The following is a 22,360-nucleotide window of genomic DNA, read 5'->3' as shown; positions in this document are numbered from 1 at the left end:
AATTTTCCAATCTAAGTATTACAGCAAACCTTTGTAATAATAACATGTTAAGTCCCAAGGTACAGAATAGGTACAAAGAATAAGTATGAACGTCCCCAAAACCCATCCTTTTTGGCCATTTGACCATACTTGTAGGGAAAATCTGCAAATAACACTTAAAGGCAATCAGTTCTGTCGAGCTGCTTGCCTCTGCTGAGGGAACATTACACAAAAAATGGCAGGCATATCTAATACAAGAAAGAGGAGACAGTGAATCTCTATTTGAATCAGGCAAGAGAGTGTCTTCTTATAACCACTTTAAATCTTAAAAGGTTCATGAGCATTGCAGATCTTTCATTTTTCACTGATCATCAGCATTTGATATTACTGCTATAGCTTTTAGATTTAAAGACAAATCTCAACTGGGTTTAATTATTGCAGTCACAAGTTGCAAGGAATTCTTCTAATAGGGAAACTATTTACCTGACAATAGAAAATGTTTCTTTTGCACAGCCCATTTCGGGTCAATCATCAGCTCAAATCATTAGGTGCGCTGATATTTATTGCTTTTGTAGGTACAGTGTTTGACACTTGGACAATGAGTACAATCCCTCAAGGTGGCCCTCTCATGGCCATCATCCTGCTGTTGAACTTGTTCTGCTGCAGCTACTTAACAAACCCTGTTGCGCTATTTCTATATTTAAATCACTGCTTTTTGTTCATAAGTGAACTGTTTTATTAATCGTACTCCTGATGATCTATTTCTATGACAGGACTTTGACCTGAGCACTGAGACATCTGACAGCAACCTACAATGTAGTTGGTAATGAGATGGGAAAAGAGGTAATTGAAGGATGAGTTGAGATCTGGGGAAAAGGAAGTAAGGAAGGATTTAAATTGATCACAGGAGGAACAGGATCCCCAAGAGACAGGATGGATTAGCAGCAAAGCAGGGTAAAAACAGTTAATGCAAGAAGGGGAATGGTGTAACTAGATATCCTGTAGTGAAATTGGTTGCCAAACAGAGGTGATACAAAAAAAGATAAGTTCCTGTAGGCCAAAAACAATTACTCTGGCTATGAATCAGATCAGCTTTTATTGTGCGAAATAGCGATGTATTTAACAGTCCTGTACTGCCAACCTAAGTATATTTGCAGATGTAAAGATCTGAAATGAAAAGGTTCCAACCCACAAGACCCTCCAAAACATTTTTTAGATCAGAACATAAACAAGCAGTTGTCATTCTTTTGATTCCAACTCGTTTATTCAGTGTCACATCAGAGTACTGTTGTTTGGGGAAAAATAAATCATTCCAAAAGCTAATATAGGATTAACATAAACACTCAAATTTTAGGTAATTTAGAGAGTCAAAAGGCAACAAGCAATGTGGCTCCCGAGCAATAACACTATCTTGGGAGGGTTTTGACCTCTTGGATGTTCTGTCAGCCGAGTTGATCCTCATACTGCTTACGGAAACAGTCTCCCACAGGAAAGAATTCCCAGCAACGCTCCTGGTACATTTTCCACACATAGGATTCCTGAAAAGTCAACATAGCCTTCATTTATCAAAACGCTACATCTAATTTATACATCTTTTGACAATACACGGTAGTTACAAAAATAAACTGTTTAGGAGTGTGCATGGTGAGTGTAAGTATAGTTTTCCTTTTTTGCATGTTTGGCACAGGAAAGAAACTTCTAAAAGGGGACATTTTATATTTTGAGCCATAAAAATCTATCAAAACGTAGTGGATTTCTCTTCATCCTCCTGAAACAGTGTCTGTTAAAAGCACTTTTTGCCTCAAACTTAATTAACAACTGCAACAGGGGGTTTAAGTGAAGAACAACTCTAGGCTTATGGAAGATAATACAGAACAACACAGTTCCTGTCATGGCTATTACAAACAGCTTGAGCAGCAAGTCAGCAGAAAGACCACTGAGGTGATTGCAGCTGCTGTTTGTGAGCACATTTTGCTGAAATCTTTTAGAGCACCTTTTATGTGTTGTTCCCACACTTCATTTCCTCATGCATCAGGTTCAATGTCACTCTAGCAAACAATTCTGCTACATTTTAAGCAATGAAAAATAAGCTGTGCCTTTTTTTTTCTCTGTGTCTAAGCCAAATAAAAGAGAAAGAGATTGACTGATATTCCATTTGATTGTACATCAATATTTTAAAAGCCCTTTCATTTATCATGTGCGAGTAGGGGGTTTAAATGTGTCCTAGTGTCATTAATGTTCAAGAACTATGCAAACCTTTTTACAATTTTTTTTTATTCTATCTATCGGATCTTGAGGATTTGGTTTGAGCAAAAGGCTGTAGCACAAATGAAAATTAAAGTTAGGATAAACTATTATGCATTCCCCTTTAAATATATCTTTCAACAGCTCTCCATTTGATAGAAAGAGATTTAAAATATCTGATAGAGCATAAAAGATTTATCCAGGAATAGGCATCAGAACTTAATCCACTTTAGAAATATCACTGAAATGTTAAACTGGTTCACAAAGATTAAAAAATTCCTTTCTTTGATCGATGGCACAGCGTTATATTGGAAGCATTCTGTGCCGAATTCTAAATTATGTGTGAAAGAAATGATCATTGATTTAATACCATTTACCTGCAAACACTAAAGACTTATTCTCTGATGTAGAGTATTTTCAGAGAAAAAAAACAAAACCAATGGTAGAGAAAGATAAAAGCAAATATACAGCTCTGTAAGATGGAAGTGAAAGAGAAATTATGCATGTTGCTCTGTGCAAAAGGTTTTTTTTTTTTTTTTTTTTACAATAAAATGAAAATTGTAGTTGAAATAATATCAGGCTTAAATTATAAATTGCGTCTTTATAGAAAAAAAAACATAATGCAAAACTAAAACATAATTTAAAAGAAATAAAAGTTGTAATAGGGAACCAACCTGATTAGCATGGAGGGGATTTGTATCATTAACTGTGCATACCTACAGTAGGGTAATACAGTATGGCTTTACAGGGATTGCATGAATGCAAATTCATTCTAACCCGAAAAGGTTACATTACAGATTGTCATTATCGTTGCAAATGCAGGAATTAATAGGTCACCGAGACATGGGGGCGGAGTGTTGAGGATGAATAAATTAAAGGAGACGTGATCTTTCAATGACAGTTAAATTGTCAGGGGGCCTTTAAAGTGCCCACCTAATTCCATCTTTGGTTGTACCTTGTGCTATAAGAGAGGAAATAATTACCATACCTGTCCAGTGTGTTCAGTTTCATCCTTGTTAATAAGATACATCAGGAAAAATCTGAAGGGGAAAGATGATCAGGCAACTGTTACAGCATTTAAAAAAATTGACATTAAAAGAAAAATATTTATATAGAAATTGGTTTTGTTGTGCTACTATACAATGATTATATATGTATATACTTGGCATGCATTAAAGCAGAAATAAAATGAGAGAAAACATATGAAAGGGTTCATATTAGATTAGTGCCTTCGGTAGTGGCTGCCCTTCTTCCCCCAGCTCAGCCGTTTTGTGTCAGAGTTTAGCCCTGTGGTCCCTGACGAGGTTGCTGAATAACGTGCATCAGGGATTTCATCATTTTTTAGGGGGATTTCAGCTCTCGTGTGGGAAACCACAATAACATTTGCTGGAGCGTGATCAGGAGAACGTGGTTCAGATCAGGCGTGGTTCTCAGATAACAAAGCGCTCATGAGAAGACCACATCATCTCCTTACAATTACATCATCTCCAAAACCATTTCAGACATTTATAGACATACTAGCTTCCCAACCATGCCACACAATTTCCAGTGAGGATTCTACTTAGCAGTGTGATAAACCTCAATGGCTGTCATTGTTTCCTGCATCTGTAAGCTCTGATTAGACAATCGTTTGCCATATCCACTTCTCATAAGCCAACTCTTTCAAGTAAATTCTCTGCATTCATTTTCTGCAAACAATGAAATATCACAATTATGACCAAACTTCCTGAATGTTTTGGGCGCTGCCATATTGATTTGCTTGATTCACCTTAGAGAGAAGTAGTACCACAGATTTTCACTAGGAGTTGGGGAACTGTGCTATCGTGATGTGTAAAAGGTCGTAAGGAACCGAGCTAGGTATGGTGAAATGATCAGAGCTTGGTCCGAACTAGGCACGGATCGGTTTTCAAAGGGTAGTTTAAATGGTGTCAAGCTGAAGAAACAGTCCTATCAAGCCTGGTTGGCCTGTATGACTCCTGAGTTGCTCCTACCTTGGGGGAGCTTGGCGAGAGCATGGAGAGAGTTTTGGTCAGCCTCAAAGTAATTCTGGAAAAACACCATCTGCAGTGTGCTCAATGTTTCATAGGAATTTGCCCAGTTGGTCCACTTGTGTTTTGTGAACATGAGAAGGAATGCATGCACTCCAGAAGTTATAGTCAGAGGCCCTTTATTAGGTGCTATCCAGTCTCTGTACAAGCAGGGCAGGAGTTTGGTGTGCATTGCTGGCATTAAGTTGAACCACGTTTGACTTTGGCAGGGCTGCTGCACTGTCCTGTTCAGTACCCTAATGGAAAGAAGTTCTAGATACAGCCAATGGATGGAGGGGTCTGGTTGGAGGACCAGCAGATTTTGTCCCCGCCTTTCGCAAATGATATTGTTCTGCTGGCTCAATTTAACCATGACCTACGGCATACACTGGGCCAGTTTGTGTGCAAAGCAGTGGCGGCTGGCCAATAGAGGGAGCTAGGGCCGCGCACCACCCACCCAATGACCCTGATTAAGACATAAAAAAAAAAACATACATATATTTTTTTTATTTAATTATAAATTAACATTTAAAATATTACGAAATATATTTACACATATTTTTTTAGATGTGTAAGATAAATATTTAACCTTTAATAACTAGTAATTCCATTTTTTTGGTTAGATTGGTGACGTATTTCCACCCTAGGGTACAAAAATCTTTACCCATTGACTCTCGTTAAAAATTGTACATTTGCAGTAGCTCCTCTACAATACAAAGGTATAGGAGAGCTCGGGGCGCAGCTCTGGGGCTTTCCGGGTGATTGACAGGTTGAGTCGAGGGAGCAAGCCACGCATTGGAGGGAGAGAGAGAGAGAAATGGTGCAAGAAACGTTCTTTTCCAGGACCTGTTTTAGCTACAAGACTTGGCTAACTGCATAGAGCGAGGCTAGCCCTGTATTCTACTTTCCCTGCCTCCTTTGTCAAATGTCAGGATCTGACCCAACATTGATAACTACTTGTGTCAAAATTTTGTGTACATTTGATTGGTTTTTGGTATACAGTATGTCTATTTCGAATTTATAGCCCCCCCTGGAGAAAACTCCACCAGCCGCCACTGGTGCAAAGCAGCCCCTTCATATTGTAGGAGGGTTATTTTGGGGTCCTTTTCCTTAGTGTGGGGAGAATGGAGCAGGAGATTGATAAACAGATAATGTCGACACTAGATAGGTCTTGTATTAAAGAGATTGTTGTGCAAAAAAGGCCATGCTATATTCCTACCCTCACCGATGGTAATAAAATGTTGATCATGACTGAAAGAATGAGATTCCAGATACAAGCGGCTGAAATGAGCTTTCTCAGTGGGGTGGCTCCCTAAGGGATAGGGTGAGGAGCTTGGTCATCCAGGAGAGGCTCAGAGTAGAGCGGTCTCTCCTCCACATCGAGACGAGTCAGCTAGGGTGGCTTGGAAACCGTTTTGGAGGGCCCCTGGGCCCCTCCCTCAGGAAGTTGTTCCAGGGGGCGAACCAGGACAAGCTGGAGAGGCTATGTCTGTCAACCAGCCTGGGAGCGTCTTTGGCTTCCCCCAGGAGATAGAGGAGGTGTCTGGAGGGGGGGAGTCTGGGAGTTCCGTGAAAGGGAGCTTAGGTGGAAGTTCAACTGAAGAAACTCATTGCTTTTCTACACCCACCTGCGACTCAGCCAATCAACTTTGAACCACACCTACACGAAAGCCAATCGGCAACCAAAGTTCATCTTAAAAGGCCTCCGATCCACTTGTGTGCTCCTGTGCGTAGGCGGTGGATACACTCTGTGACTTCATTCAGATGACACCGTTTCAACCCACCTCCAGCCCCTCCTCCACCATTGTGGTTAAAGCTTCATCAGAGTGTCATTCCTCCCGGACTCTCACTGCGTTCCCTGTCACATCTCAACCGATCTGGCAGAAGACCGCCATGTTGAGCCTGGTTCTGCCAGAGGTTTCTTCCAAACAGGGAGTTTTTGCCCTCCAACCTCGCTTCATGCTTCCTCATCATGGACAGGTTCTCTCAACCTGTGACTCCAGGTCCCTGAGTGAAGCTCTAGTATCAGCTCACGCAATCCACTGGATATCCCCATAAAGCTCAGCATACCGTCTCTCTAACCAGCAGTCTACATATTGACCAACTTCATCTATCTCCTCTCCACCACCAGTTTCAGGCCTGGTCGGGACACAGCCCTGCTCTTTACTCCTGTTCATGCATATCTATCAAAATTAAGCTCTACGTTTCCTGCCAAGGTCTGAGCGCCAAAGACAATGTAATTGTATCAATACATTCCTCCTAATTCTCTTTTCTCTTCGTGTGAGTTTTTCAGATTGAACTAGGCTTCAGTAGTCAATACTTAAAACAACTGATTGAGCTGGAGATTAAAAGTCTTTGTATTTCTTTTTAGGTGGGCTAATATGTACTAGGAATCATTACGATGTATTAGAATCATAAAAAAAGGGAAAATTATGAATTTAAAGGCTGCAACAGCACTCTGCAGGATCCAACATAATTAGGCTCAGTTAAGCTCTTGGTATTGGCAATTAGTAAAGAATTTACTCCAGAAAATTAAATAGGGATTAAAGAGAAATGCTGTCAGCCATTTCCACTTCCAGTATCAAAGCAATTTTCAAACATTTGGATCAGTGTCCCTAAATTTACTCCTAATTACCTTTTTTTTTTTTTTTTTTTCAATTTTTTAGCGGACTGAATGTATATCAAATGCACCCAAAGAGCTAACATGTACATAACATGTAGATCTTTTTTTTCTTTTTGCCTTGTTTAAACCTTTTAGACAAAGGGGTTTAGGAATTTGAGATGCACCTGTAGCTCATGTAATACCACACAACGTACTGCATGCAATGTATTATCAAACTATACTCTAACCCTACAGAGGGTTCAAGCCATTCCATTGTTTTGGTTTTAATGTTTCAACATTTATGACCAAGAGATTCCATTTATTTTCTATTTGCTAACAGATTATGGCAACTGGATTTAGATTTTTTTTCTTGCACCTTTATAAACATATTCAATATATTATAATGAACACATTTGTTCAAATTCTGTATGGATTTAGAAAACTTCAATCTTAATGCAGGTGTGAAACATACTTTTTATTGAGCAAAAATATTTCCCATTGGTCTAATGTATTGTTTTAGTGGCCTAATTCTCAAAGATTCCAAATAGTTAGTGATAAATTGCATGTGTATTTTTTTGTGTGTGTGCATGAATAAGAGGGATGTCATTTCTTTATCAATCGTATTCTTCTATTGGTAATTTTGATGACACAAATATGTTTACATATTTACAGAACTTTGGTTAACTACTTTCAATGTTAATTTTATGGACACAATGGTTGCAGAAATTTTATTATGAGAGTTTGCATCAGACTCTTAGAGTTGCTAAAAAAAAGAGGCAAAAACTAAGGCAGCAGATGAGTTTCAGCTTTGGAAAAGCACTGAACGTGGTAAATTATTACATTTGCTCCACCCATACATTTGCAGGGCAAGGTTATTAAAATGTGATCGGCATATGAAGGCACACATGCAAAAAAAGGTTTCTACACACTGCCTGCTGAATTGCAAATGTCTATCACTTTGCATCTTCTTTAAAGATCTGCTCTGCATGCACAAAAATGCATCAGTTTTAACAGGAACAAACCTAAATTCAGAACAAAATTATTAGAGAATAGCTTTGCAATCGTTGCTGCAACTAAAATGAAGCAGCTGTAGGGAAGCCAACACTATGTATTGCAGTTTGTTTTATGCTGCTTTAAAGATTTTGCTTTCTACTTAATATTGTATGTTTTACTTTCTTCTTCCTGGGTGTGGGGGGTTTATACTGTACATCATAATTTCTAATATTCAAATCTTATAGCAATATGTAATTGTTGACCCCAGCAATACCTTAAGATGAGGTACAATAAATGATTTTATAGGTCATTCTACAGCCAGTGTTCATCATCACCTGCTCTTCTCAAGAACTTGCCTATGTGACTTAAGAGGGTTAATGAATAAGTCATGCGACCCAGGTCATCACTTTATAGCAGTCTGATCTCACCTTAAACTGAAGACCTAACTAAGCTCAAAGTTGTTTGGCAATGAAACAAAAATGACAGTTACCTGATCCGATGTCTTTGGTTCTCTGATGCAGGATTTAATCTACAGTGGTTAATGTTGCCCTAGCTTTACAAGTAACTCCCTGAATTCTCGATCTGCTGGTCCAAAGTGGTCTGCGAGAGAGACTGTTTAATTTTGCAATGGTTCAGTTTTATCAGTGGCTTTCAGTTCCACTAAACTGGGAAGTTAAAGGTATAGCACCCTTAGTAGCAAAAAAAAATTACAGTTGCTTGAAAAGGCTTGAAAAAGTCAGTCTTTCTGTAATTTATCTAGATATAGTAATTCATATATTAAACTATATTACTAAAACAGATCAACTTGTCAGTATTGATCTCATTAAATGAATGGCTTGTTCTTTAATTGTTAACATAATGCATTCTGAGCTGTTGCTCTTAAATATAAAATGCACTAAATCAGTTCTGTTACAAATCAAAAAGCAGCAAAATCTGGTTTTCTATTTATTCAGCTTCATGTCTGACCTGTTCAGACAAACAGTGCACTTTAAATGTAACACAAAATGCACTGTGTAACAGACAGCAAAAATTGTATAATTGTGCAGCAACCAGTACAAGTGCCATCTACATGATTTTTCTTCCTAGTTACATTCCTCTATATGTTCCTAATGATTCTTCTTAACCAGGTATAAGACATTTTTATTGTTTGTTGTTTTGTAGTATGGTTCAAAATGAAGTAATTTAACTCTGGACTGTCTGTAGACTGCTAGAGATCGGCACTAGCCCTAAAGTAACCCTGATGCATTAAGTGGTGCTAGATAGATGGATGAATGGACAGTTTTCTTTTAAACTAAATGTTAGAAATGTTTTCACATTCTCTTTGTAAATCAACATAAATATATGTGTCACTTATTAAGTATAATTTGTAATGCTCAGCAATTGAATAATACATTTTTTAGATTTCGACGAATACATGCCCACACTTAGTGGTAACCAGCATAAAACAACTCACAGATAGTTTGCCAAGTTGTGCTCCTGCAGAGTGTGAGTCTCAAAGCCGTGAGGGATCTTGTCAAAGTACTCACTTCCTATTCCACAAATGAAACATTTGGTCTGCAGAGAGAAAGAAATAAGAACTCATGACTCATTCAACATGTAAAGAATAATGAACACTAAAAACAAATTTTAAAATCTAAACAATGAGAATAAGACATCCATTCTCCGTAACAAAAATATTGGAGATAGTTTGCTAGAAATGGTGTTAGTAGTGATATTTTTTAATTTACCCCTTCCCATAGAAGATTTTTGCTAATAAAAAAATGTATGTTTCTGCACAGTTATTGCAGATGTGTTCTATGAAAGCAACATGGTAAAATGTTTGTTTTGCTGCTTACTGTAATGCAATATGTGTGTTAGGACACTCATATTAACAACAACAAATTATTAGAGGTTGAAAGTGGAGCACTCAGTTCATCATGATTGAGCACTCAAATGTAACAACTGGGAAAATGTATAAAACCAATGTAACTGTAAAAGAGACTGTATGAGAAATACAGGTACATAACACAAATTAATAGGTTCTGCCTTAAAAGCAAGGACAAAACTAAACCAAAACATATGCTAACATATTTTTTCTACATTTCAAGATTTTAGAGCAACCACTCAGCATAAAGTATTTGGTTCATGCTTAAATTCCTCTGAAACACACACACACACACAAATATATATATAAAAAGATATATATATATATTTTTTAGGTGTGCTGAACCATTTCTTAGTGTTCATTATTCTTCTGCAGATGCTGTGATGCAAACACTGCTGTCTAGCTCTCACTACAAGACAACCAAATACCAGTGGGCAGAACTGCTCCACATTTAGTGACATAACACTTTGTTTGTCAAAGGATGTCTGCAACTTGTTTCCTTAGTCTAGTAATCAAAGCTGTATTCAGTGACTTGCTTGTAATTGTTTTTGTTGGACTGTTCTCACTACAAACTGCTGCTGTTACCCAGAGTCAGCCTGCCTCTTTCTTTCAACTATGCTCATCTTCTTCGCTGTGTGTGGCTGAGGATAGCTGTCTCTTGAGACCATGTAGTCTGAGGACTCCATTAAAATACTCTATGCATGTAAATGTGGTTTTAACAACTGCAAGCTGTGAAATTTCGTAGAGAGAACCTCTAAGAGCTAAAGGATTCTTTGGGTATTTTGCTACATCCACCTTTGTTTGTTGTTCTTGTTGTAATAAAATATTCGAAAGATAACACTTTTCACACTGTTAGAAAAAAATATACAACTGATAAATGATCAAATAATGAGAAGAATCAAAACAAGGCACAGATTATCTTTGATGCCAATACTACGGTTTGATTTGCTATACAAACACTAACAACATTCCATGCATTGTTTCTATACATTTGTATGCCAAAGTTCCTTATTCTATACTAAAATTGATTTTTATGTATAAATAGAAAAGTGCACACTCAGTATGAGCCAAGTATGTCTGCAGTGGTCAGGATTTAAACATTGAATCTGGAAGAAACAATGGAAGAAAGTATGGGCTTTCATTCACCATGCAGAAATGGCTCGCTAAATGGATTAGATATTTTAAAAATTACATACGCTAATGTATTTTTTATAGTTACACCAAAACATGTTTTCTGCAAAGGAATCATGTTAATATGTATTAGAATATTCTTCAACAAACATTTTATTTTGGGTAATTTTTTGCACACAGGAGCTCAGCAAATAAAGGCTGATGTTAAAAACAACGTTATAAACTGGATCTTCCAAATGTTGGAATCATGTTGTGGTTACAGAATTGTATCTTTTAATAATACATAACCCTTATCAGATTGCTTGAGTTTTTTTCAAGATATTGAAATTCTATCTTAGGTCAAATATGTATGTGGAGAAGATATTTTTGTCAACCCTTACCTCCATGTCCTCCTTCACCTGCTCCTGCTGGTCTCGAAGCTCTCCAAAGGCATCAATTATTAAGCCTAAGAGAGGGACTACATTTTGTAACTGTTCATTGAAATCTCTGTCATTTCATGTGAAAAGCATCTGGCACTGAGGGATGAAGAGATACGCGGCTAAATTTCCTCTAACACATGAAATATTCATGACCCGATTCACTCAGAAACTGTTGAACGACATCTGTATTTGTGAGTTGGATGTATGCTGCAGCCAAAAAAACTGCAGCATACCTGCTTATGCATGTGTGAGGCTTGTTTGCATACATGTTCAAAAAATATTCCACCCTTGCACTCACCCTGGATGATGGCGAGTAGGATGACGATGACGAAAAAGAAGAACGTAATATCAAAGATGATGCGTTCCACTTCAAACTCGTCTCCAGCAGGATCCTCGATCTCGTCACCAATCCCACCACCTGCTCTCACTCCCACATACATGTGGAACATGTAGCACTAAGAAAAAAAAACATTATTGGTTGTGGTATATTTTGCATATTATTTAAGGAAAAGTATTACCACCTAAGGTGTTTTTCATTGTCATTTTTTCTGTGACTGTTTTTAAAATGGTGTGAAATAAGGAACGATTATTTTCAGCAAAGGTAACACTGCTGGGTGAAAATACATGCTGGTACAGACAATTATATGTTTAAGGCACTTTCATGCCTGCCTCCATGCTGGCCGCCTCATAAGAAAATTTTTAGAGCTAACAGGATTCTTGTACAAATTCAAAGTGCGAACATGGTGCAAAGGTCTTTTTGCAATCAATATTCTTCATCTCACACAGTGTGATGGGAAGAATCAACCTTTCACATTGTCCAGCCATGTCTGATTTGTGTTTAAGTGCCAACTTTTCTATTCATCACAAAGAACTGGCATGAAAGTAAAACAAAAACACTTTATTGTACTTGTCTTCCTAGTCCACAAGCTTCAAAATGCTGTGGTACTTCTCTACTATAGATATGAAATGATCTCGAATGACTGTTATTTAATCAAAATATACAGCGACAGAGGGGATGTGTGCTGATGATTCAGTGTAATATCCCATTCCTCCCATAATAGCAGGGTTCATTCAAATGCAATCCGCCGGCATTTGTGACTGACAGTGTTGTCCATATTAGAATAGATCAGGCCTTTGGGTTTTAACGTCATAAACCAGCAAACAAAGAGGCACTCTAAGATCTTTGGGGGTGCCTTTTTCATGTGTCTATCATATTTTTGAGGGATGACCACAAAAGGGTTGTTTTTACTTTAGAAATGGAGATGCTGCCTTTGCTTTTTTATCTATGTCTAAAAATCAAAAGAGGGGACATAGTGAAAAAAAAGGTTTTGATAATACATAATATATATTTTTTATTATATTGATTTTATTTAATAAGTGTTGTATTTCATTAATATTGATGATTGCAGCTTACATTTAAAGATAAAGCACAACGCAGTTTCTTAAAAAAATATATTTCTCTATATTAGCCCACTAAAATACATACTTCAATAGGGAACTTTGTCTGGGTGATATGAGATATATACAATAAATACTTGTCTCCTTCTGTTCTCTCTGCATCAATTCAAGATGGCAGTGAAGTGGTCAGCCTTTGACTCTGCAAAGGTGTTAAGGAAGCCTGGTTATTTTAGAAGTGGCCTTCAGATTATTAGCTTTGCTGAGTCAGGTATCATTCACCCTCATCTCGACAATATGTAATTTGTTCTCTATGGGTTTCAGGTCCGGAGAGTTTTCTGGCCAATCAAGCTCAGAGTGATGCTATGGTCATTAATGAAGGGGTTTGATTTTAAGTTGCGTAGGCAGTTGCCAAGTTCTGCTGTAACATGAAATTAGCATTTCTAAAAGCCCTGTCAGCAGAGAAAAGTATGAAGTGCTCACAAAATGTACTGGTAGATGTCTGCACTGATTGAATTTGATCAAACATGGTAAACCTACACTGGCTGATGAAGTAGCTCAGTCAATGGAAATGTCAAAGAGGGCCTGAAGTTCCTGGGCTTTGTGTCTCAACTCTTTCTTAAGGCTATGGGCCTTCTTTTTTTTTTTTTTTTCTGAAATTATATTAAAATATGTCTTTGAACTACTTAGCAAAAGTCTGCTTCTTTGACTTTGCAACCCTGGTAAAACATGTCTGATATCACAGGAGAAGCACAAGGCTACATTTGTGCCTCGTGTTGTGGATATGCACCTCTATGGCTCTTAAAGCTGTAACTCCAGCTGAAGTCCATGCTTTAAACTATTTTACCTACAAGAAACTGTTGAAACAGCTCCGCTTAACAAAGCCTCTCAAGGCTCTGGCACTTGCTCTTCTTCAATCACATCTTTTTCCTTCCTCTCAACTTTAGCAATGACCTTAATGGATGTCACTTTGTAAAAGGTGCCCAGCACTCAGATGGATAACTGTAGAATCAGCAGCCTTCCAAGGATTGTGTAGAGCCTTGCAATTAGAAATTGTTATTTTGCAATACTTTTCTTTTTTATTTTGAGAAGAAAAATGTATTTAAAAAACCCCCCAAAACATGCAAGTGTTATAATATGCATCTGCAAATGGAAGTAAACAGATAAGAAAAGGTGGGATTCAGTTTTTAACTTACAGTAAGCATGTCGTTGCACTTCATATCGTCAGTTTCGTTGTCATGGCTCTGGTTGTAAAACTTCCTGAAGAAATTAAAGGCTATGACAGTGTAAAGATATACCACAACAGCCAGAAGTCCCACGGTCAGCACCAGCTAAAAAGGCAAAAATTATTGTAAGAAGAGAGACAGAGGCAAATAATTTAATATGGAAAATTCTCCAGTTCAAGGCTTTAAAGAAAAATTATATATTCTGTTTACATCTTTTAGCACAGTCCTAAAACACACGCACCTGTTTTCCATTGTGTGTGACAGAGGAAAGGATGGTACGAAGCGTCTTAAAGCCCATGGCGATGTCCAAAAGGTGAGCAGCAAAGAAGAAGTTGTTATAATGACCCAAAACTGACATGGTCATGTACCAGGCCAAATATAAGAAGGACTAAAACACACACAGACAAGTCAAGAGAAAAACAAAATATATTAAATTACAAGAACAGCCTGACAAATGTGTTTCAGACAGGTAGACTGACAGGATATTGCCATCATCTTTGAGACATGTGTGGTTTCATTAGATAAAATCTTGATTTAATCATCAAATATTACGTTGTTTGCACACAATGTTCAGTCATAACTTATTATTACGTAGCATGTAGAATATAACGTGGCATGTTGATTTTTGTTTTGGGAGAGCGAACATGCAAAATAAATCCAATGAGCCATGAGTTGTGGACATAACCAAACTTACATTGTCAGTGAACACCACTCCTAGCTTCCAGATCTGGTACTTTACGTCAAAGGAGTTAAATCTGGAACAGTGTCACCACAAAGATACATAAAAACACATGAAGAACCAGGAAAATTAGGTCAAAATGTCCAAGGCTAAAATCATATCCCTGAGCTACATTGTGTTCTTTAAAAGAGAGTGTCTGTTCTGTGATGACTTCTCAGAATGTCCTGTTCTTCCTCAAGTGCAAGATAATGCTTTCGGACCTTTCTTTGTAAGGACACACATTAGGTAATGCATGGAGATACACACACCTTCACAGTTTATTGGAAACAGCCGTTAATAAAAGTATGTGCTAAAAACATGAATTGGTCAAAAATGCTAATAGATAATGGTGCTAAACAGCACACGAAGGAGATGAATGAAAGTGTAAAGACCAACATAGTACTCCAACACAATACCAAATGACCATTTTGTATTACAGAGGAATGTACAACAGAAAGGGCAATATTGATTTCAATATTTGGGTTATTGTTTTTATATCAATAGGCCTTGAGGCACAGATGTTGCGAACAATCACTGCAAGCTAGCAGACTAAATGGCCTATATGGTTTTATTTAGGACAAATGTAAATATGCTTTACTGGGTAACAATAACTGGCAAAAAAAAAAATGCTCTTTGTTCAGTGTCAAGTAGAAAATGAATGCTAGACCAGATGACTGCAGTTTGATCTGTATCTTTCTGAGAGGGTTAATTAACAAAGACCTGGATATTTTCAATATTTTCTCTACTTACAGCGCACTCCAGGCACTGTCTCTTCTGAGCCTCTTATGTTCTTTTCTCTCAGTGCTGAAGTCTAAAGCAGCTTGGTCCAGACCTAATAGTTCACGGATCTTCTTACAGCCGCAAAAGTCTCCATACTTATCCATCACCTGACAGGGACGAAAAGACAGGTTGAAACAATAGCATCTTTAACATATCTCCGCTTGAATAAGGCATGACAAGAGACAGCAAAGGGTAATTAGCCGCATTGTCAGCACTGTCTGAATCATAATGAGATAGCAGCTTAGTTCTGCCGACAAGATGATGGTGCAGCTTTGGAAAAAATGATAAGTGAACATAAAAAGGTTTTTGAAAGCCGTTTGGAGGCGTATGCAGATGGAACAACAAAGTGAAACAAATTGTTGTGCTGTTACAGTATATTACCTTGCAATAGTATTTGCACACCTTAAACCTTTTCGCATTTTGCAACTGCAAAATCCTGTGTTTCATTAAAAGTTTATGAGGAAGATCTAAACAAAGTAGAGTGTAAACTGTAAAGTAGAGGGAACATGATGCTTAGTTCTCACAAATTTGTACAGAGTAAAAGCTACTAAATATGCCCTGCATGTGTATTCAAATCAGTTCATTTTCATAGGGTTTGACACAATTGAGTTGGACTGAATACAAATATTGTCCACAATTTCAAGATTTTGACTGATGGGCATGTGGACGAAATTGTTTGCACACTTCATTTAAGATAATCACTGATTTTCAACACAATTTCAATAGAATGAAACTGGGCAAACATTATTTTATACTTAGAAAATATTGAAAATTACTTGACAAAAGGGGCCTGTTAAATCAAGGTGTGTTCACTAATTAGCATCACAGGTGTCAATAATCTTGTAATCAGTCAGTGGGGCTGTATATAGGGCTACAGATAGCACTGTGCTGTTTGGTGACATGGTGTTCAACACCATTAACATGGAGCAGTGGAAGCAAAGGAAATAGGGCTCTCAGAAGATTATAAAGAAAATCATAGACAAGAATGTTAAAGGTAAAGCCATCTCTGAAGACCCTCTCTAAATAACTTCATGTTCCTGTGAAAACGGTTGCAAACATTATTCAAAAATTAAAGTGTGAGTGTGGCTTAAGGAGGAAAATTGATGAAAAATCAATAAGAATGATAAGAGGAATGGTGGCAAAAGAGCAGAGAATAAATTCTTAAGTGATTAAAGGTCAACTTCAAGCTCAAGGAACATCAGTGTTAAGGTGCTTTCAGACCGAGCCCCACAGGAAGTTCACCACTCAGCATTTCAGAAGCAGTTTTTACGCCACAAACTGTCAGCAAATAGGAGCTTGAGCTCATTGAAACTGATACCCCCCTATGAAAACTCAGCAAATAGAGCGGTTGGTACTTCGTTAGTGCAAGTTTTTGCATTTAAATTGGTAATTTGTAAAATGAAAAAAAAAAAACAAATAAATTATTAAAAAAAAAGATGTGAGCTACTTTTGTTTCAGAGATATTAAAGACTGTTTTTCTGTCATCCAGATGTCAACTCTCCACCCATTGAGCTGGAAAATGAATCAAATTGATATACCTTTTACAATGCTTTTGATTTCTGAAGGTAAAACTTGTTTGTGATGCTACTGTTTCAGTATATCAATTTATTGCATAACATCATATGGCATTCCTTTGCTGCCACTGAATACAACAGTGGGAATTTTTTACCTTATTTGGTGGCTGGAATGATTGTTACACAATATCCAATTCCTTATCAGATTCTTCAATTTAGATCTGCATTTACCCCTAACAACCCTATAGCATTTCATTTGAAGGTCTTACTATTGGCACTTCACAATAAACACATAGGTGAAACGTAACATTACGGACTACTGATATTATGCACAATGTCTGAGTCGGCTTAAGGGAGACAATATATTGGAAAAGCCCCCAGAGCTACATCTGGATGACAGTCCGAATCAGCCGTACTTCCTTGCAGATCTACCTACACAGAAAGCACCTGTGTTGGGGAGTTGGCAGTGACTGGGGTCTGTGAGGCAGTTAAGGGAGGATGATGAACAGTCCTTCTAGGAATAAATTATTTTATTTTTCTTTCCTTTGTCTAGGCTGCATAAGTAACTTACATCACAACCAGAGTTGTGACGTAGCCCTGCTCTTTCCATACGTGCCGTTGTTTAACAACACCACAGTTCTATCTAGTGGCACAATGTGAGAATGGAAAGGTGACAGCCCTCACCATGTTGGATACAATGCTGGTTCCCTTCCCCATGCAGTTGACAATGGTAATGTAAATCCACTGCCCTGGATCTAAAACTTGTACATAGATCCAGTTCCAGCCAAGTTATTTAAGGAAATATTTCCACTGATTTCCTCCTCTATTTTACATATGATTGATAAATCCCTAATACAGGAAAATCCACCCAAGCTTTTAAGGTTAAGCATTAAATGTTTCCTTAAGAACATTCTACTGTGACTCACTGTATGTTGTACTTAAAAGACAGAGCCCCCCACAGTTTGGAGCTAACTTACTGTTATGTTCTCCAATATGGGAAGTATTAATTACCATTATTATAAGTATCTGCTTTGAATTAAGTGTTCAAGCTGGAACCAAAATGGAAAATTGCTTTAATGACAACTTAATAGAAAATTAATGTCAAAGTACTTCTTCTAGAGGTTATCATTTGCCAACTCATGCTCTCAAGTCCCATGTGATGTGGCTGTTTGTTTACTGAAAAGTATTTTAGTTAAGACAGATTACGCCTTACAGGATTACAGCCTCCAGCATTTTTAATGACCTCTGGCGTCCTTCAGCGGTCAGCTTCCTTTTGTCTAATTTTATACAGGCAAGAAATTTCAAAACATCCATCTAAGCAATAATTGTTTGACTTGACAGCAGGAAGATTTTCTTTGGAGGATGCTAAACTGTTTTAGAAAAGAATCTTAATCCATAATCACAGACATTGTTTTGATGTTTTTAGTCTTCCAATATTAAAGTACCTTTTTAAAAACAAATCTGTAGTTGAAAGTATATGGACTGGTACATACTTAAATGTTCTATTTACTGTCTCATTTTAATTTTATGATTATAACAATCATCTCTTTTTCATTTTTGATGTTTAACTGCTAAAATGCCGTCTACTGTGGTTAGGACATGCTCTATGTGCCCTTTCCCCGTTCCTGCCCTTTAAAAAGTCTGTGCACGCCACTGGAGATAATACAGTAACTACTCAACGTGTAGAGAAATAAATGTGAATAGCCATAACTTTCAAACATAGGAAAAAAAAATGGTAATGCTTCCAGTAGGTATATAGCTTGCAATCCATATTCCACAATATATGTATATTATATAAATATTAAAATAATATATACATTATTTGGTAAGAAACAACCTTCCTCTAACTGACATTAAATCACACAAAACTTTTTTTGATGATTAGAAAAACTTTGATTTGCTTACCGGTAACTGGAATAATAGTAAAGATAGATTATTTTACATAAATAATTTTTACTTTCCTGGATTTGGAAGTTAACATGCATTTTCTTCTTTGGCTCATCCTTCTGGAAAAAGCTGGTGTAAGGGGGATACGTTTTGAGGCCAGCTTGATGGCCCAGACCTTTCATCCCTTTCCAGTTGGTAGACTTGTTTGTGAAAAACCTTTACCTTTCTGAATGCTGTTCTGAGACATTGCTTGAATTCAGACCTCACACATCTTTTTCCAAAAATTAAGGTATTGTCAATAAGGGCTTATTATATCTGTGATCTATCGTTTTATGAGGCTTTAAGATTAAAAGTTGAAAGTGTAAGGACAATAAAATGCTGGGGGGAAAAAAAAGATGATCCAGCAGCTACAATAATTTGGCATGTTTATTTTTCTTTCACACACAGCTATTTTATTGAAAGTTAAATGGCACTCCTTTTAAAGAGAACTTTAAGTAGAAATCGACCCTGGGCTTGGTGGTAATGGGCGGAAAAATGGGCTGCTACTTTAGTATTACATACAGTAGAAAACACTTGGAATTATTCAGCTTGCTCCTAAATGTTGCTTTCTTAATTAATTCAAGGTGTTCAGTTTTTACTTTCTGCCTCCCTATATTAAGTTGCAGAGGATTTAAAAAAATACTGATATAAAACATTAAAGGCAGTTTGCAAGACAAAATAGGAAAGAAAATACCTTTACAGAAAAGTTCAAAACCATCGCTCATCATTCTCTATGAAACAAATGGTTATCTAAAATGGAAGGTGTGCTTAACTGTCTGGAAGAGGATAAAATTATATGTACTTGACTGTGGAATAATTACAGCTGCCATTAAATCTTTTATCACAGATCAGTTGATTCCTTACTGTGCTGTCACTGCATGAAATCTGCATATAATTACATGTGTGTAAGCATTTTTGGAATAAAAGTTCTATCTGACTGTCAGTATCAAACAAATCCATTTGTAAGATTTTACCTTTCTTTTCACAAATTTATCCCAGTAATTACTCGGAAACGATCTGAAAAGATACAGAAGTAGATTAACAGACAACATAAAGATGTTGCATAATTACGAATAATGTGAAATATGTCTTTATTTCCATATAGACAATTTTGCTAATTAATATAATTTATTAATCTGTTCTTAATAAAGATAATACAGTGTGTTGATGACCAGACGGTCCCATTGCCCTTTGATGTCTTCTTCGGGAGGCTGCTGTGTCACATATAGTCCGTCAAACTCGAGCCTTCGTGCCACCTCTTTCTCTCGTTTGAAGATCAGCAACGGCACCTTTCAATCAAATGCAAAATCATTTAGAAATTATTCCCTGCAAATATTGAAAGACTAAAAAATATACGTTAACTTTAAAATGAATAAAAAAATCTACCATGGTGATTTATGTTACATACTGCAAAAACAGGATAATCAACAGTAACAGAAAAGAAAATGTATTTTAAAGTTAAGTGAATAAAACCCTTAGACCATTATATGACACCAAGTAATGAGTTTTTGCCCTCAATCCAATGCGGCCAACCTCTTTTTATATTCTAAGATTAAAAAAAATTTTGATCTGCTCTACAAATACAATTTCACTATAGCAAAGCACTGAGAGGAATTTTCCCCCTAGTATTTTCTGGTAGCTTATTTACAGGTTGCAAATCCAAAATGGTTTCTCTATCATGTCTACAATATGGTGAGAAGAATATTAAGCTACTTATGTAAAACATTGAACTCAGGTGTTTCAATCACTTCCATGGCCACCTGTGTATAAAATCCACCCCTAGGCATCAGCTGAAAAAGCTTGTTAAAAACAGAGAAAGCAGGACAGCTGCATGTCCAGTCATGAAATATTCTTCCAAATAAAAATAAAGTTAATCAGTATATCAAATTTACTGTTTGATGCACTGATTCTATATAAACCCTAAGAAGCATGAATACAAAGTCATACGAACTGAGAGCAAAAGCAAACTCAGTCACTTTGTTAAAGGCATAGGAAAAACATAAAGCAATATCTGTATACACAAGGGCCCACAGGTTGAAACTTTGTGTAGAATTAATTGAAATCATGTGACTTTCAAATTGATCCCAACTTGAGATCACTGCACAAACATCCCTATGGCTTCAAGCCTTCCATCATCAATCACAGTTCAAAGCATCAGATGGTGTTCTGTAAAGTAAGATGCCACCGCACAGTAAAAACAAATCATGCTTTGTGTTCTAGCAATCTAATAGATGACTCTGGGTTTGGAAAACACCATGAAAACCCCACTTGCCTGATTGCATTGTGCAAAGCACACATTTTGATGGAGAAGGAATTATAGTATGGGGACATTTTAAGAATGTCATTTGTTCAAGTGAAAGGAATTCATAATTCTTTAGACATTTAAATAGTTTTAAATTAGATTACTAATGCACTTAGCAGGGTTCATAAGGATATTAATGTAAAAATTTAGTTTGACAAGCTTTTTCTGCACAGTCATAAGTTCAAGCTTGTAACTTAGACTTTGTGATGAATTACAAATGAGAATGTGAACCAGAGCTTTCATTCTAAATGAGCATCTGACCTCATGAATAGCACATCCTATTTAAGCCTTTGCTTTAAAAGGAGGATGGCATTAAAGTGAAACTGTGTGAAAAAGTGTATTTTTGCAATACAGTGCTTTGCAAGGCTTTCATTTTATTTTAACTAAGCCAACATTACCGTCATTGGTTTTAAAACGAAATAGTCAGAAGCAGATAACAGTAAAATACACTTAAGCCTGATTAGTTATATTTGTGCACTGATAGCAAACTATACTACTTTTCCATCAACATCAGAAAGCTTGAATCTTGAAGAAGTCTAGTTTTAAAAAATTCTACTTATGTAAATTAAAGTGAAATTGCCTCTAAAAACTACAATTCAATCAACAGGAGCAGAAAAACATTATTGAAGAGGCATACCTTGAGGCAGTAGTAACCGATAATGCAGCAGAATGAGATGATTGTGTGTGCAATAGAAAGGAAATGAAGGCACAGTTCCATGTAACCACTGCTTTCTTCGAGCACAAAATGAACATTGCTATTGCTTGTATTTTTCATAGTGGAGTCCAGTTCTTTTCCGTTCACAGATGTAACCGCTTTTTCTTCTTTGGGTGCAGGCAAAGATACTACCTGGAAACCAGTAAAAAAAGGAAATGGTTTTGCTTGGCATCTTTGGTGGCATAGTTGACAACAGGGAATTGATAAAAATAACATGAGTATAAAACGATTTAATTGAGGCAACCTTTTCCACATTCACAATCCTACACAGCTGCAAGTCTGAGAAAAAGTAGGCTCATAAGGTTGCTCTCACCTTGTAGAAAAGAAGGATGAAGTTGATTGAAAAAGTAACAAATAATGCCAACAAACGCATGTTATAAAAATTTCTTGCAAAGTAATTCTAGGGAGAAAAGGAAGAAGAAAACAGATATAGTCAAGCTCAAAAAAATGTTTGCTATTGCTGAGCTAGATGTTGACTGTGCATAGTTATCTTTGTAAGCATGTGTTGCTGTACTTGTACATTAC

The 22,360-nt window shown here is 36.8% G+C and overlaps 1 protein-coding gene across 1 annotated transcript in view; it reads right to left on the bottom strand.

Annotated features, from left to right (window-relative positions):
• Positions 1 to 1,360: 1,360 nt before the first annotated feature.
• LOC107084672 (ryanodine receptor 2-like) overlaps positions 1,361 to 22,360 on the bottom strand; it is a 99,917-nt gene continuing 78,917 nt past the window's right edge. The window contains exons 86-98 of the mRNA XM_015374604.1: positions 22,149 to 22,235; positions 21,758 to 21,967; positions 19,977 to 20,107; positions 19,793 to 19,835; positions 15,349 to 15,485; positions 14,575 to 14,635; positions 14,122 to 14,268; positions 13,851 to 13,985; positions 11,558 to 11,714; positions 11,221 to 11,285; positions 9,299 to 9,399; positions 3,212 to 3,263; positions 1,361 to 1,517 (exon numbers count right to left, since the gene is read on the bottom strand). Of these exons, the coding sequence (XP_015230090.1) occupies positions 1,422 to 1,517; positions 3,212 to 3,263; positions 9,299 to 9,399; positions 11,221 to 11,285; positions 11,558 to 11,714; positions 13,851 to 13,985; positions 14,122 to 14,268; positions 14,575 to 14,635; positions 15,349 to 15,485; positions 19,793 to 19,835; positions 19,977 to 20,107; positions 21,758 to 21,967; positions 22,149 to 22,235 (1,422 nt within the window). The 3' untranslated portion in view covers positions 1,361 to 1,421. The remainder of the gene's footprint in view (positions 1,518 to 3,211; positions 3,264 to 9,298; positions 9,400 to 11,220; positions 11,286 to 11,557; positions 11,715 to 13,850; positions 13,986 to 14,121; positions 14,269 to 14,574; positions 14,636 to 15,348; positions 15,486 to 19,792; positions 19,836 to 19,976; positions 20,108 to 21,757; positions 21,968 to 22,148; positions 22,236 to 22,360) is intronic.

This window comes from Cyprinodon variegatus, unplaced genomic scaffold (assembly GCF_000732505.1).
Source record: "Cyprinodon variegatus isolate N-32 unplaced genomic scaffold, C_variegatus-1.0 Scaffold106, whole genome shotgun sequence".
Taxonomy (NCBI): Eukaryota; Metazoa; Chordata; class Actinopteri; order Cyprinodontiformes; family Cyprinodontidae; genus Cyprinodon; species Cyprinodon variegatus.
Note: the sequence above shows the minus strand (reverse complement) of the source record. Positions and strands in the feature narration are given on the sequence as shown.